This window comes from Tursiops truncatus, chromosome 10 (genome assembly GCF_011762595.2).
Source record: "Tursiops truncatus isolate mTurTru1 chromosome 10, mTurTru1.mat.Y, whole genome shotgun sequence".
In the NCBI taxonomy this organism is placed as follows: domain Eukaryota; kingdom Metazoa; phylum Chordata; class Mammalia; order Artiodactyla; family Delphinidae; genus Tursiops; species Tursiops truncatus.
The window spans coordinates 51,572,559-51,590,651 of record NC_047043.1 but is presented as its reverse complement, the minus strand read 5'-3'; the positions used below and the strand labels follow the sequence as shown (position 1 = coordinate 51,590,651).

The window sequence follows — 18,093 nt, the reverse complement described above, 5'->3', positions numbered from 1 at the left end:
CTGGGAGCATCACCATGCATATTAGCCTATTAGGGCTCTGAGAGGTTACGTGGTAAAGAAACTGGTTTTGTTAACCCAGTTTTTCCCATACTTACTTGATCACAAAACCTGCTTTTTTGTTTTGTTTTGTGAAATATCAGTGATATGAAGAGTTTGGGAAATGCCACTCAAAGATTACCATGTGTACGTGTATTAATTGTTTGTTAACAATTAAAATATAACATCCAAAATTAAATAAGATTTGCTTGATGCTTGCAGAGTACTAAAGGAAACTGCAGTGCCTCAGGTTCAACAAATGTTGGCTGATAGCTTTACTTCCCAAAACGACAAGCAAAATACCATTAACTGTATATTCAGTAATGCTAAAAAATAAAGCACAAAAAGCCTGTTCTATGGTAGTGTCACTTAGCACATAATTCTCATAAAGTGAATAAAAACATCAATATTTGGGCTGATAGCATTTTAAGTGCTCAGTAAGAACATATAGTGTAATTATTGATCAGAAAAACATCTAAATGTCTATGACTTCAGGAGCTCACAACCTTAATAATCTCTTCTCGTGTTACTGACTACATTGAGATAACCTACTAATACCCAAACAGTGGCACCTACTGAGGATTATTACAATACTTACCACATTACAAAAAGAATCCAGACCAATGCTACGTACATACTTAGTACATTCTGGATTAGACCAAGTAAAATTTAACAACAAGCTGAACAGCATTCTATAAAACAAAAACAAAAAGTCAGTTAGGCTAATTCTGTCTGTTTTTCTAAGCTATGGACTCATAGTGAGAAAGAAGATTGTCTTGGAACTTGATGACTGAATCATATCTGAAATCTTTAAAGTTTATCTACACTTACCTCAAAAGAAGTTCTTTGGGTAACTTTTTGTTAATAAGGCCTTCATCATTATTTGAGAAAACCTACAGAAAAAAAAAGGGGATATTATTAAAATGTTCCTCAATCAAAAAAAAAAAGGGGCTTCCCTGGTGGCGCAGTGCTTAAGAATCCACCTGCCAATACAGGGGACAATGAGTTCGATCCCTGGTCTTGAGAGATCCCACATGCTGTGGAGCAACTAAGCCCGTTAGCCACATCTACTGAACCTGTGCTCTAGAGCCCAAGAGCCGCAACTACTGGCCCCACGCGCCACAATTACTGAAGCCCACGCACCCTAGAGCCCGCACACCGCAACTACTGAGCCCATGCATTACAACTACTGAAGCCTGTGTGCTCTAGGGCCTGCATGCAGAAACTACTGAGCCCGTGTGCCACAACTACCAAAGCTCGCGCACCTAGAGCCTGTGCCTCACAACAAGAGAAGCCACTGCAATGAGAAGATTGCACACCACAACTAGTGAAAGCCTGCGTGCAGCAACAAAGACCCAACACAGCCAAAAAAAACTGAAACAAAAAACAACTTAGGAATACATTTAACTAAAGAAGTGCCTGACATTATATATTGAAAACTTACACTAAACACTGTTGTGAGAAATTAAAGAAGGCTTGAATAAACTGAAACACATCCCATGTTCATGAATTGGAAGATTTAATAGCGTTAAGTTAGAAATGTTCCTCAGCTTTGTACTTATTCTGCTTGGGGTTTGCCAGCTATGTCCAGTCTGCTATTAGGCCCATCAAATGAATATTTAATGTCTGAGTCATACTTTCACTTCTAGCATTCCCAGTTCAGTCTTTTTATAGTCTTCCATCTTCCTGCTAAAATTTTCTAACTGTTCATCCATTCCAACTGTTCAACATCTGGACCATCACTGACTGTTTCTCTTAGCTCTTCTCCTGACCATGGGTCACATTTCTTTGTTTCTCTCCATGTCTCATAATTTGTTATTTCACACCAAATACTGTGCATAAAAAAATAATTAATTTACAAGGATCAATGAAACTAAGAGATGTTTCTCTGAAAAGAAAAAACTGACAGAGAAAGGGAGAGACTGGCCAAGATAGCAGAGTAGAAAGACACTGAGCTCACCTTCTCTCACGAGCATACCAAAATCACAACTATTTGCAGAACAACCATCAATGAAAAAGACCAGAATCTACCAGAAAAAGATCTTCTACAATTAAAGGAGGAACCACAACAAGATGGGTAGGAGAGGCAGACTCTCAATATAATCATGTCCCATACCACGGGGTGGGCAACCCACAAACTGGAGAATCATTATATTGCAGAGGTTCTCCCACAGGAGTGAGAGTTCTAAGCCCCACATCGGGCTCTGCAGCCCAGGAGTCAAGCACCAAGAAGACAAGCCCCCAGAGCATTTGGCTTTGAAGGTCAGCAGGGCTTAACTTTGGGAGGCTCAAAGGACTGGGGGAAACAGAGACCTGGCTCTTAAAAGGTGCACACAAAATCTGACATGTTCTAGAACCCAGGGCAAAAGCAGTAATTTGATAGGAGCCTGGGCCAGACCTACCTACTGGTCTAGGAGAGTATCCTTGGAGGAAGGTGGCGGGGAGCTGTGGCTCACCCTAGGGACACAGACACTGGCAGCAGCCAATCTTGGGAGCTCCTTCTACTGCGTGGACAATGGTGCTGCCAGGCACCACTGTGGAACCCTCCCTCTAGCTCATTAGCACCAAGACCTGGCCCATCCAACGGCCTGTAGGCACCAGTGCTGGGATGCCTCAGGCAAAGCAACTAATTGGATGGGGACACAACCCCACCTATCAGCAGACAGGCTGCCTAAAACTTCCTGAGCCCACACCTGCCTCTGAACATGGCCCTGCCCACCAGAGGGCTAGGACCCAGCTCCACCCACCAATGTGCAGGCACCAGCCCTGCCCTCCCAGAAGGCTGCTCTAGCCATTGGACGAGTCTCACCCACCAGGGGGCAGGCACCATACGTAAGAAAGGCACAATCCCACAGCCTGCAGACCCAGCCTGCCCACAGCAGGCCAGACCCTACCCTGGGACCAGCTGGGCCCCAATCCTTCCCACTAGCAGGCCAAAACAAGCTTCCCAACACCCTGGACCCCATACTCAACTGTGTCAGGAAACGCCCCCACCCCCCACCCCCACACACCAGTTATCTGACACCAGCTCTGTGATCCCTGGGCACTACAGCCAGACTCCAGGACCCAACTGTGACTGCTAGTAGTCCGGCATTAATCCCAAGACCTGGCTTCACCCATCAGTAGGTGGGCAACAGCCCCAAAGTTTTCTGGACCCTGATTCCACCCACCAGTGAGCCAGGACTAGCCCCAGGGCCCCCTGGGGTACAGCAGTCAGCTGCCTCGTGACTAGGCTCCACCAACCAGTAGCCAACAGCCTCCCAAAACACGGCCAAAGCATGGTCTGGCAACCAACCGGAGTAGGGGCCAACCAAGGCTACCAGACTGTCCACATAGTCAGCCTGCCACAACAGAAGGAAACATGCAGCCCTCATAGGGGGCACTGCTAGAACATACAGTTTGGCCATGATAGGGGACTGCACTGCTAGGGTGCATAGCACATCTCCTACAGAAGAATACTTCTCCAAGGTCAGGAAACATAATTAACCCACCAGATACATAAAAATACAAACAGCGGGGCTTCCCTGATGGCACAGTGGTTGAGAGTCCGCCTGCCGATGCAGGGGACATGGGTTCGTGCCCCGGTCCAGGAAGATCCCACATGCCACAAAGCAGCTGGGCCCGTGAACCATGGCCGCTGAGCCTGCGTGTCCGGAGCCTGTGCTCCTCAACGGGAGAGGCCACAACAGTGAGAGGTCTGTGTACCGCAAAAAAAAAAAAAAAAAAAAAACCCCAGCAACTTAGGCAAAATGAGGTGACAGAAGAACATGTTCTAAATGAAGGAACAAGATAAAACCCTAGAATAAGAACTTAGTGAAGTGGAGACACGCAATCTACCCAAGAAAGAGTCCAGGGTAATGATCATAAAGATGATCAAAGAACTCAGGACAAGAATGGATGCACAGAGTAAGAAGTTAAAAGTTTTTAACAAAGAGAAAACATAAAAAACAAGAGAAAGATGAAGAACACAATAACTGAAATAAAAAATATACTAGAAGGAATCTACAGTAGACTAAATGATACAGAAAAATGGATCAGCAAGCTGAGAGATGGAGTAGTAGAAATCACTGCCACTAAACAGAAAAAAGGAAAAAGAACAAACAGAAATGAGGACAGTTTAAGAGCCCTTTGGGACAATATCAAGTGCACAAATATTCACATTATAGGGGTCCCAGAAGGAGAAGAGAGATAAATAGGAGCTGAGAACATATTTGAAGAATTAACAGGTGAAAACTTCCCTAACCTGGAAAAGGAAACGGTCATCCAAGTCCAGGAAGGGCAGAGAGTTCCATACAAGATTAACCCAAAGAGTAACACACCAAGACACACTGTAATTAAAACGACCAAAAAATTAAAGAGAGAATCTTAAAAGCAGCAAGGGAAAAGCAACAAATAACATCCAAGGGAACTCCCATAAGCCTATCAGCTGATTTTTCAGCAGAAACCCTGCAGGCCAGAAGGGAGTGGCATGATATATTTTAAATGATGAAAGGGAAGAACTTGCAACCTACAACCAAGAAATACTCTACCCAGCAAGCCTCTCGTTCAGATTTGATAGAAAGATCAAAAACTTTACAAACAAGCAAAAGCTAAAAGAGTTCAGCATCATCAAATCAGCTTTACAATAAATATTAAAGGAACTTCTCCTGGTGAAAAAAGAAAAGGCCACAATGAGAAACATGAAAATTATGAAATGAAAAAGCTCATCAGTAAAGGCCAACACACAGTAAAGGTAGGGAATCATCCACGCATAAAGTGAGTAGGAAGGTTAAAAGACGAAGGTAGTAAAATAACTATCAAAATCACCTAAGCAGTTAAGGGATACATGAAACAATTAGACAAAAGATATAATATAAAAACAGTAATCGTGAGGGGAGAAGAGTACAAAGACAGGGTTATTAAAACGCATTTGAAAGTAAGAGATCAGCAACTTAATCACATATATATAGATTGCTATATAAAAATCTCATGGTAACCACAAAACAAAAATCAAAAATAGATATACACACAAAAAAAGGAATTCAAATATAACACTAAAAATAGTCAAATCACAAGAGAAGAACAAAAGAAGAAGAAAAAGACAAAACAAACCCCAAACAACCAACAAAACGGCAACAAGAACATACATATCAATAATTACCTTAACTGTAAACAGACTATATGTTCCAATCAAAAGACACAGCGTGGCTCAATGGATACAAAAACAAGACCCATATATATGCTGCCTACAAGAGACTCACTTCAGATCTAAAGACACAAAAGACTGAAAGTGAGGGGATGGAAAAGGTATTCCATGCAAATGGAAATCAAAAAAAAGCCGGAATAGCAATACTTTTATCAGATAAAACATACTTTAAAATAAAGACTGTTACAAAGATCAAGGGATCAATCCAAGAAGAAGACAGAACAATTGTAAATATATATGCACCCGACACAGGAGCACCTCAATATATAAGGCAAATATTAACGGACATAAAAGGAGAAATCAACAGTAACATAATAGTAGAGGAATTTAACACCTCACTTACATCAATGAACAGATCATCTAGATAGAAAATCAATAAGGAAACACTGGCCTGAAGTGACACATTAGACGAGATGGACTTAACTGATACATAAAAAGCATTCCATCCAGAAGCAGCAGAATACACATTCTTTTCAAGTGCACATGGAACATTCTCCAGAATAGATCACATGTTAGGCTTCAAAACAAGCCTCAGTAAATTTAAGAAAACTGAAATAATATCAAGTATCTTTTCCAACCACAACGCTATGAGACTAGAAATCAACTACAAGGAAAAAAATGCAAAAAACACAAACACATGGAGGCTAAACAATATGCTACTAAACCACCGATGGATCATTAGAGAAATCAAAGAGGAAATCAAAAATACCTAGAGACAAATGAAAATGAAAACACGATGATCCAAAACCAATGGGAGGCAGCAAAAACAGTTCTAAGAGGAGTTTACAGCAATACAAGTTTACCTCAGGAAACAAGAAAAATCTCAAACAACCTAAACTTACATCTAAAGGAACTAGAGAAAGAACAAACAAAACCCAAAGTTAGTAGAAGGAAAGAAATCATAAAGATCAGAGCAGAAATAAATGAAATAGAGACTAAAAAAATAGAAAAGATCAATGAAACTAAAAGTTGGTTCTTTGCAAAGATAAACAAAATCGATAAACCTTTAGCCAAATTTATCAAGAAAACCCAATGAAATCAGAGATGAAAAAGAAGTTACAAGTGACACCACAGAAATACAAAGGATCATAGACAACAGTGATCAAACAACTATATGCCAATAAAATGGACAGCTTAGAAGAAATGGACAAATTCTTAGAAATGTACAATCTCCCAAGATTGAACCAGGAAGAAATAGAAAATATGAACAGACCAATTACCAGTAATGGAATTGAATCAGTAATTTAAAAACTCCCAACAAAGAAAAGACCAGGACCAGATGGCTTCACAGGTGAATTCTACTAAACATTTACATAAGAGTTAACACCTATCCTTCTCAAACTATTCTCCCTCCCCAAAAAAAGAAACTGCAGAGGAAGGAACACTTCCAAATTCATTCTGTGAGGCCAGCATCACCCTGATACCAAAACCAAGGATATCACAAAAAAAGAAAATCACAGGCCAATATCACTGATGAACAAGATGCAAAAATCCTCAACACAATATTAGCAAACTGATCCCCACAATACATTAAAAGAATCATATGCCATAATCAAGTGGGATTTATCCCAGGGATGCAAGAATTTTTCAATATCTTCAAAATCAATGTGATACACCACGTTAACAGACTGAAGAATAAAAACCATATGATTATTTCAACAGATGCAGAAAAAGCTTTTGACAATATTCGACACTGATTTATGATAAAAACTCTCTAGAAAGTGGGCCTAGAGGAAACATACATCAACATACTAAAGGCCATATATGACAAACCCACAGCTAACATCATACTCAATGGTGAGAAGCTGAAAGCATTTAGGTGGGTTAATTACATGCCCACTCTCACCACTTTTATTCAACAGAGTACTGGAAGTCCTAGCCACAGCAATCAGACAAGAAAAAGAAATAAATCCAAATTTGGAAAGGAAGAAGTAAAACTGTCACTGTTTGCATGATACTAAGTGTAGAAAATCCTAAAGATGCCACCAGAAACTACTACAGCTTATTAATGAATCTGGTAAAGTTGCAGGATACAAAACTGATATACAGAAATCTGTTGCATTTCTATGCATTGACAACAAACTGTAAGATACGGAAACAGGGACTTCCCTGGTGGCGCAGTGGATAGGAATCCACCCGTCAGTGCACGGGACATGGGTTCAATCCCTGGTCCAGGAAGATCCCACATGCCGCAGAGCAACTAAGCCCATGCACCACAACTACTGAGCCTGCATGCTGCAACTACTGAAATCTGCATACCTAGAGCCTGTGCTCCGCAACAAGAGAAGCCACTGCAACAAGAAACCCACGCACTGCAACAAGGAGTAGCCCCCACTCGCCACAACTAGAGAAAGTGCACGTGCAGCAATGAAGACCCAACACAGCCAAAAATAAATAAAATTAAATCTTATAAGAAAAAAAAAAGATAAGGAAACAATCTCATTTACCATCTCATTAAAAAGAATAAAATAATTACAAATAAACCTACCTAAGGAGATAAAAGACCTGTATTCAGAAAACTATAAGACATTAAGACTATAAAACTATAAGGTGAAGAAACTGAAGATGACACAAACAGATGAAAAGATATACCTTGTATTCTTGTATTGGAAAAATTAATATTGTTAAAGTGACCATACTACCCAAGGCAATCTATAGATTCAATGCAATCCCTATCAAAATATACCCAGGGCACTTTTCATAGAACTAGAACAAATAATCTCAAAATTTGTATGGAAACACAAAAGACCTCGAATAAATAAAACCATCTTGGGAAAGAAGAACAGAGCTGGAGGAATCATGCTCCCTGACTTCAGAGTATACTACAAAGCTAGAGTAATCAAAAAGTATGGTACTAGTAGAAAAACAGATACACAGATCAATGGAACAGAATAGACAGCCCAGAAGTAAACCCACACACTTATAGTTAATTAACTTACGACAAAGGAAGAAAGAATATACAATGGAGAAAAGACAGTCTCTTCAATAAATGGTGCTGGGAAAACTGGACAGCCACATGCAAGAGAATGAAACTGGATCCCTGTCTTATACCATACACAAAAATTAACTTAGAATGGTTGACAGGCTTTCAATGTAAGATCTGAAAACATAACACTCCTAGAAAATAACAGGCTGTAAGCTCCTTGACATAAGTTATGGAGATGATTTTTTTGGACTTGACACCAAAAGAAAAGGCAACAAAAGCAAAAATAAACAAGTTGGACTACATCAAACTAAAAAGCTTCTGCTCAGCAAAGCAAACCATCAACAAAATGAAAATATAACCTACTGAATGATTTTACAAATCATATATTTGATAAGAAGTTAATATCCAACAAGAAATCCAATTAAAAGATGGAGAAAGGATCTAAGTAGATATCTTTCCAAAGACATACAGATGGCCAACAAGTACATGAATAGGTGCTCAACATCACTAATCATCAGGGAAAGACAAATCAAAACCACAATGAGATACCACCTCACACCTGTCAGAATGGCTATTACCAAAAAGACAACAAATAACAAGTATTAGTGAGAATGTGGAAAAAAGGGAACCCTTATGCACTGTTGGTAGGAATGTAAATTGATGCAGCCACTGTGGAAAACAGTATGGAGGTTCCTCAACAAATTAAAAAACAGAACTACCATACGATCCAGGAATTCCACTTCAGGGTATTTTTCTGAAGAAAACAAAAACATTGTTTCAAAAGATATAGGCACTCCTATGTTCACTGAAGCATTATGTACAATAGCCAAGATATGGAAACAACTGAAATGTCTATCGATAAATGAATGGATAAAGAAAATATGGTAGATATATACAATGGAATATTATTCAACCATAAAAAAGAAGGAAAATTTTCACACTTGCAACAACATGGATGGACTTTGAGGGCATTATGCTAAGTGAAATAAGTCACACAATGAAAGACAAACACTTTGAAAGACAAATGATCTTATATGTGTAATCATAAAAAAAAATGAGCTCATATATATACAGATTTATGGTTCCAGAGGTGGGGAATGGGAGGGTGGGCAAAATGGATGAAGGAGGTCAAAAGGTACAAACTTCCAGTTATAACATGAATAAGTCATAGGGATGTAATATACAGCATGGTAACTATAGTGGTTAATACTGTATGGCATATTTGAAAGTGCTAGAAGAGTAAATCTTAAAAATTCTCCTCACAAGAAAAAAAATTCTCTAACTATGTATGGTGACAGATGTTAACTAGACTTATTGTGGTGATCACTGTACAATATATACAAATATCAAATCATTCTGTTGTACAGCTTAAACTAGTATGTTATATGTCAATTACACCTCAATTTTTTTAAAGCAATTTACCTCCATAAAGGGCAGTTCCTCCTTCAATTAGGTTGCTGGGGGGTGGGGGCACGGGGGTGGGTATTGAATCCTTTTAATCTTTAGTTGACCTGGGTTTCAGATTTGTTGTAGCATTAGTCAGATTCAGTTCAAGAATGGTTTAAAATTTTTTTAGGGTGACATCAGAAGCTCACCTTCAAGAGAAGTTGGGATCTGAGCACTAGATCTCTTTGAGCTGTACAACCAGGCTGCTAGTGAGCACTCTCTGTTTTACATTCTGGCTACCAGCTGGGGAGTACTTTGCTCTGCAGAGGCACCCTCTACTGTCCATTCCTTAAGGAGCTCTCTCTCTGCCCTGTTACTCTAACTCCACCGTCTGAAAGCCTTTTGCCTTGTCCTGATTGAAAACCTGGATAGCCATAGAGGGACATTTCTTAGCTCTCCCCTGGGCCCCATCCATTGTGGCCCTGCCTTACATTTGGCGAAAGCCCCTACCGCCTCAGAGAGGTTTCTGCTACTCTCCTGCCCTGCCCCAAGCCTTCAGAAGGCTCCGCCCACCACAAGGATGTTCTCAGCTCTCTTCCCTTGGCCCCAGCCTCCAGCACAGGTCTACATCCATGTACTCAGTGAAGGCCCATGGGAAAGAGAGGTAGGTGCAGCCTAGCTCTGCAGCTGGGGCTCCTCAGGGTTCCAAATGTCACTCCAGCCCCCATGCAGTAAAAGTTTGGCTGATTTCTCCAAGCTGTCTATAGCAGAGTCTTCTTCCTCCTGCTGTCCCCACCACGGATGAAAGTTACCTATGTGTCTCCTTTTTTCTGGGAAGGGCACATTACATCCTGGATTTTAATTCATTTAGATTTCTTTGTGTCCTCAGCTCTCTAGAGGGTTTTTAAAGAACTGTGATCTTCTAGCTTCTCTATCTTTTCCCACTGTTAGGGTAGAAACAGCAATGTCTAATTTTTGCAACTTTCCAAGTCCTAACAGAAAGTGGAAGTCTTTATTATCCATTCTGATAGAAGAAAAACAGACTTGGAGCAGATAAATGACTTGCTCAAGGTTTAGCATTAAAAACAAACAAGCAACAACCAAAAAAAAAAAAAAAAACCCCAGAAAAACTACAGTATAAACTTGTATCTCCTGACTCCAAGTCTAGGGTTCTTTGTACTGCACAACAGGTAGTAAGGGCTATTTGACTCTGGGGAAGGCATTTAACCTCTCAGTATTTCTAATTTGTAAAATGAAAGGACTGTACTAGAGAAACTCAAAAGTCTCTTCCAAATCTAATTATTTCAAGATTCAATTAAGTTTGTGTTTTTAAAATATCCCACTGTTTCTGAAAACATAACTGTGTGGCTTTAGGTGCCTTTCAATTTTAGATGTCTAATAAGGGTCACAAATTTATCAAGTCCAAAACCAACTCCTTTCTTCATTCCTACTCTAAATTTACTCCTCCCATAGTCTTCATCTCAGCAAATGACAACCTGTTCCTATTGCTCAGGCTCAAATCACTGAACCATCCTTGACTTCCTTTTCTTTTCTATTCCACAGCCAATCCTATGGATGACTGCACCATAATAATGTCCTCTCTGGTCTCCTCTGTTCTTGTCCTTTCTCCCCTCCCTCCTACCCCACATGTATTTTCCACATAGCAGACAGAATGGTCCTTTTATAAAATATAAGTCATATTCTGTCATTCTTCTTAAACTTTACGAATCATTTCCCCTTCCCTCACAGGAAAAGGCAAACTCCTTTAAATGGCTTATAAGTCCTAGGTGATCTGGTTTCACTGACTACCTTGGTCTTCCCTCTTGCCACGTCTTACTCCACTCCAGCCTCACTGTTTTCCTTGCTGTTTCTCCAACACACCAGGCAGTGCCCCAGGACCCTTACACTTGTGTCCTTTCCTGAAATGGTCTTTCTCTAGGCATTCCCATGACATATCCTCTGCTCAGATGTCACCTTATCAGAGAGGCCTTCCCTTCCACCTACATAAAAAGCAAGTCCTCCCACTTCTCATCCACTCACCCATCCTGCAAAACTTCCTTTCTCTTACTCAGCTTTCTTTTTCTCCAAAGCACTCTTCACCACCTTATCTGTATGTTTATTATCTGTCTTCCCACTGCTAGAACATAAACTCCATGAGGGCAGAGGCTTCCCTGTTTCATTCACTACTGGATACCCACTACCTAAAACAGTGACTGGCATATAGTGGGACAAACATTTGCTGGCTAGAAAACCATGAGACAGAAAATTTAATAGAAAGACACAATTACACGGGCAGCACTGAGAACTGGAAAAGCTGGGTTTGAACCATGAGTGTGACCCCACAAAAGCTTTCCCAATGACTGCCCTGTTCTGCTTCCCCAGACCCCTCTGCTCCAACCACCCCAGTGCTGGAAGTGGCAGCGGCTGAGGTAGACACTACACAGGGTAGAGGTGAGACACAAAATGAGGCAGGGAAGGCAGAAGTAAAAGTGTAGCCCAACCTATGGCTGCCCATATCTGAGCTTTGGTGGGCTGTACTGTTATTAAAAAAAAAAAAAAACCCCAAGTAAATTCTTCAGGATGTCATTACACAACATCATAATAGAGAGTCTGTCATAAAAGAAAAAGAGCTTGCTGGCTCAGCTGACAAGACACCAAGACTCTTATTCTTGGGGTAGTATGTTCATGCCAGGCACTGGGTACAATCTTTAGTTTGGGAAGAAGCCATGGTGCAATGGTTAAGACATCAGACTTTGGAGACAGACTAGTTGAGTTCAAATCCTGGCTCTGCCACTCACCAACTATGTGACCTTGGGCAAACTGCCTAATCAACTAGGCCTGTTAAGTGGGTACAATGATGTTAATCTCATAGCGATGTTAGAAGGGTTAAATGAGATAAACGTGAAGTGATCAGCCTAAAACTGGGCACAGTGGAACGGTTCCATGAAAGCGAGTTATTGTTATAATTACTAAAAATTATGTGTCCCCACCCCAGTGCAGCCAAAAGCGAGACCAAATTTTGACAAGTAGAAAAATTAATACATAGAGAAACGTCTTGTAATATCTATTAACACAGATCTCATTATATAATCCCTCTTAACTATACCATGTGATGGCAAAGAGACCAAAACTGCCTGTAAAATAAAATATATTTTATTGTGCTTCTCAACTCCTCTGAGAAGTCCTAACCACAGGCAAATACAGAAAGGAAAGGCCAAAATAGGGAGAAAATCCAAATAAAATGAATTAAAATGGGAAAACTGTATGATACGTTATTTTATTATTTCCAAAAAATAAATCTGCCTTACAAGCTAAAGTGGTAAGCAATAACAAAAACCTGATGACAAGAGGTATCCCAACATATATTTTAATCCATACGAATTAAAGTTTAAATAGTTATTTGATGTCTTTTTATAAAGTTTTAGCATATACAACTAAAATGTGAAATTTTTTATTAGGAAAAATCTCAGAAAATAAAATTTTACTTTTAAAAATAGTTTCATCACCCAATTCTAAATGGCTTTACATTAAAAGCTGGTCTTATAAATCATACCAATGCTTTCTTAGGTCAGTCTCCCGAGGCAATAGAAATAAAAACAAAAATAAACAAATGGGACCTAATAAACTTAAAAGCTTTTACACAGCAAAGGAAACCATAAGAAAAAAAAAAGAAAGAAAGAACAGAAAAGACAACCTACGGAATGGGAGAAAATATTCGCAAATGATGAGACCAACAAGGGCTTAATCTCCAAAATATACAAATGGCTCATACAACTCAACAACAAAAAAACAAACAACGCAATCGAAAAATGGGCAGAAGGGGACTTCCCTGGCAGTCCAGTGGTTGAGACTTCACCTTCTAATGCAGGGAGTACGGGTTTGATCCCTGGTCAGGGAGCTACAATTCCCACATGCCTCGTGGGCAAAAAAACAAAACATAAAACAGAAGCAATATTGTAGCAAATTCAATAAAGACTTTAAAAAATGGTCCACATCAAAAAAATCTTTTTTAAAAAAAGACAAATGGGCAGAAAACCTTAATACAGGGGTCCCCAACCCCCGGGCCGCGGACAACTACAGGTCCGTGGCCTGTTAGGAACGGGGCCACACAGCAGGTGGTGAGCAGCGGGCAAGTGAGCGAAGCTTCATATGCCGCTAACCATCACTCGCATTACCGCCTGAACCATCATATCCCACTGCACCCCCCACCCCAGTGGAAAAACTGTCTTCCATGAAACCGGTCCCTGGTGCCAAAAAGGTTGGGGACCACTGCCTTAATAGACATTCCTCCAAAGAAGACATACAGATGGCCAGTAGGCACATGGAAAGATGCTCAACATCACTAATCATTAGAGAAATGCAAATCAAAACTACAGTGAGGTACCACCTGACACCGCTCAGAATGGCCATCATTAAAAAGTCTACAAATAACACGTGCTAGAGAGGGTGTGGAGAAAAGGGAACCCTCCTACACTGTCGGTGGGAATGTAAGTTGGTGCAGCCATTGTGGAAAATAGTATGGAGGTTCCTCAGAAAACTAAAAATTGAATTACCATATGATCCAGCAATCCCACTCCTGGGCATATACCCAGAGAAAACTATAATTCAAAAAGATACATGCACCCCTATGTTCATAGCAGCACTACTCACAATAGCCAAGACATGGAAACAACCTAAATGTCCACTGACGGATGAATGGATAAAGAAGATGTGGTACATATACACAATGGAATACTACTTACTCAGCATAAACAACAATGAAATAGGGCTTCCCTGGTGGTGCAGTGGTTGAGAGTCCACCTGCCGATGCAGGGGACACGGGTTCATGCCCCGGTCTGGGAAGATCCCACATGTCACGGAGCGGCTGGGCCCATGAGCCATGGCCGCTGAGCCTGCGCATCCGGAGCCTGTGCTCCGCAACGGGAGAGGCCGCGACAGTGAGAGGCCCGCGTACCGCAAAAAAAAAAAAAAAAAAAAAAGAATGAAATAATGCCATTTGCAGCAACATGGATACAACCAAAGATTATCATGCTAAATGAAGTCAGAAAGAGAAAGACAAATACCATATGATATCATTTATATGTGGAATCTACAACATGACACAAGTGAACCTATCTATAAAACAGAAACAGACTCACAGACATAGAGAACAGACTTGTGGCTGCCAGCGGGGAGGGGGTTAGGGGAGGGATGGAGTGGGAGTTTGGGGTTAGCAGATGCAAACTATTATATATAGAATGGATAAACAACAAGGTCCTACTGTATAGCACAGGGAACTATATCCAATCTCCTGGGATAAATCATAATAGAAAAGAATATTTAAAAAAAAGAATGTTTGTATGTGTATAACTGAGTCACTCTGCTGTACAGCAGAGATTGGCACCACATTGCAAATCAACTACATGTCAATAAAATTTAAAAAAAAAAAAAAGCTGGTCTTTGTGATTCACAAAAGCAGGTGCCAATTCCTGAGCACAAACTGAAATGACAGGAGAAACTTTAAATGCTATTACAGCCATGAGTATGAACCCTAATCCAATAATCTGTCTTCACTGATGCCTCTTCATCTCATCTGTGTGAAAGAGGAGAGGAGAGAAGGTTAGGAGTGCCTACTCTGTTCTACAGCGTCCAGTCCAGTGCCAAGAACAACAAAATACAAGTAAGTGTTTGTATACATAAGTGCTCAAAACATTAAAATCCAAGTAAGAGAGAAAACTAATTTCATAACATATAAATAGCATATACATTGAGGAACATATAACGATACACTATACATTATAATCCAAAACCATAAGCAGGTTCTTTTTTTTTAATTAATTAATTTACTTATTTATGGCTGCATTGAGTCTTTGTTGCTGCACACAGGCTTTCTCTAGTTGTGTCGAGCGGTGGCTACTCTTCGTTGTGGAGCACGGGCTCTAGGAACACGGGCTTCAGTAGTTGTGGTAACGCAGGCTCAGTAGCTGTGGCACACGGGCTTAGTTGCTTGTGGATCTTCCCGAACCAGGGCTCGAACCCGTGTCCCCTTCACTAGCAGGTAGATTCTTAACCACTGCGCCACCAGGGAAGTCCCATAAGCAGGTTCTGAGACAAGACGCCTGGTTTTGAAATCTGGCTGGGTGACTGGGGCAAGTTACTTTACCTCTCTGTGCCTCAATTTCCTCACCTCTCAAATGGGGAAAGGTATTCTCCTCATAAGGTGGTTGTGATGGTTAATTAAGACACGTAAGGTGCTTATAAAAATGTCTCACATAAAATGCACACAATAAATGTCAGCTCTCATTATTATTTAAAGGCAATAGAAACAAGTGGCTTAATTGAAGAAACTTTCATTGAGAAATAGCTAAGCAGAGTTCCAAAATTCATGTGCAAAGTCATAAATATCAAATGCTAAAGCTGTATGTTTAGATTCAAGCATTTAATGAAGGGTTATGTTATGATCTCGAATACAGTTTGGGGGACTACAGAAGCAGCCTCCTCATCCCCACTGCTATACCAGCCATTCCCCTTTTCCCCTGGAGCCCAGACATCACCTTACACCCAATTAAATCCCTTCCATGAATTAAATTCTTAATGCTTAAAGATATACAAAAAGCAAAGCATTTCTAAGTTTAGCAAAGCAACCACTAGTACATAAGTACAATAAAATGCTTTTATTTTAGAGTAAATAAAACTCTAAAATTTACAATAGTGAATCAAGGTGGACTGTGGGTCAGGATGCAAGGGGTAGACAAAGGAGAAGAAAAGGAAAATGGACAACAGGAGGAATATGAGACTTCAGAGAGAAAGCTGTGAATATGTAACTCCTGAATATTCTTTTTCTCCTTCCTATAATCATAACGGCTTTTCACACAGATAACATGTAAAAGCAAGGCACTGCAACATTTAAAACAGATTTTTGTAAAATTCATTTCCTGAAACTCTTGCTGGCTCCATTAATTTTCACTTAAAGCAATTCAGAATTTGAAAGAAACATACACAAAATAAAGAAGGCACTGCTGTTAATTTGTGGGTGATTTTTTTTCCTGCTATCAACAGGCCACACACCTGGCGGTTGTTTTTCCAGAGTCAATGAGACACAGATCATCCACATTCCCTTACTACCTTAATTATTAAGAAAACACAGAGCTAGCCAGGATTCCAATGGGCAGTTTCTCTCTCCAGAAGGCTGACTGCCACTTGGGGAGCACCCTGCATCCTCAGCTTATTAGCTCTTCCACTAACCCCTGCAGATAAGGAGCAAATCTACACGGAATTACGAACAGTTACAGAAACTGTTTCTCGAACTAGGCATTTTCTTATTCCCCACCCCCACTCCCTCTCAAATATTCTATACCAAAGGTGTGTCCCCAAGCAGAGAATCCAGCCCCTCTCTTCTTTCACACCCTTTGGAGGCTTCTGGAGAATTCACACATCTGGTTGGCAATTCCCTGAATCCTGCCTATTCAAGCCAATATCTGAGCTGAGTCTTCAGGTTAGGTTTTTAAAAAACGTGTTAATGGGGACCAGGTGGGAATGTCCATTCACTCTCAAGTTTATTGAATAAAGGTAATGATTTAAGACGTTTACCATGCACTAATTATGAATTGAATCCCTGAGTAAGGGTGCTGCATGCACGAAAAAACTCCAGCTTAATGTCCCATTTTTAAAAAGGAGGGAGGAATCTCCCAAATTACACATTTAAATTTCCACATGCTAAAAACCCTGTCAGAATGAATTTCAAAGAAATACCTATTTGTATATTACTAACATAACTGCATAGAAACAAGACAGGAAGCACGTAGACTACAATATAGCGTTGGTATGAATATATATGGCATATGATACTCATACATATCCTTTTTTATTTTTTTCTAACCACACCCTCTCTGAGTGGCTTCCTAGGCTCGCCGGGGCCAAACAGCGTCACGCTGTCCGGCGACCGGCCGGTTGGGGGTCCCAGCCAGGCACTCAAAGGTGAGAACGCGGCCCTGGGCAGCGGGCGGGCGCTCCGGCTCTCCAAGGGGTCCCCCTCCCGCGGGTCCGCCCAGTCCTGCCCTGCCCGGGAGCCCCGCAGGCCGCAGCCCGGCCTCTCTGCGACCCCGGCGCCGCCCGCCCCAGCCCAGAATGCGGCCGCCCTGCGACGCAGCCCGGGCGGGGAAGGGCCAGGCGGCCGGGCTGCGAGGGCCCCAAACTCACCATGGCCGAAGAGCCACAGGCGCGCCCACAGCCCAGAGTCACACGGCGCCGGCAACGCCCGTTGTCCTGGTGACGCCAACTGGGCGCCCCGCCCCGTCCCCTAGGTGGGCTCAGAGGCGGCCATTGGCTGCCGGACAGCACATGACGCGCAGGGGCGGTGCCCTTTGGACCGCCCCCCGCCCCCCACGATTCGGCTCTTGGGCGGGGCCTCTTTGGCTTTCCGCCTTTGCATCTGTCCCTCATCACCCTGATCACCTTGACATCCTTCACCTGACAGATGACCCGGACCTGATGGGAAAGGCCTTTATGGACTTACCTTATTTAAGAAACCTTATTTAAGTTACCTTGATTACACAGGTAACACATGATTATTTGAGACATT

General features: G+C 41.3%; 1 protein-coding gene across 13 annotated transcripts in view; it reads right to left on the bottom strand.

Annotated features, from left to right (window-relative positions):
* The window catches only part of FBXL2 (F-box and leucine rich repeat protein 2), an 86,982-nt gene extending 69,195 nt beyond the window's left edge, over window positions 1-17,787 (bottom strand). For 9 of the 13 annotated variants that reach the window (XR_012334540.1, XR_012334539.1, XR_012334541.1 and 6 more), the window contains exon 1: window positions 14,276-17,701. Coding sequence is in view for 8 of the 13 variants with exons in the window: in XM_073810957.1 (XP_073667058.1) it covers window positions 14,276-14,541 (266 nt within the window). In the remaining 5 variants the exon portion in view is untranslated. The other 4 variants (XM_073810968.1, XM_073810967.1, XM_073810958.1 and 1 more) reach the window with 4 other exon arrangements.
* Between the last annotated feature and the right edge of the window lie 306 nt (window positions 17,788-18,093).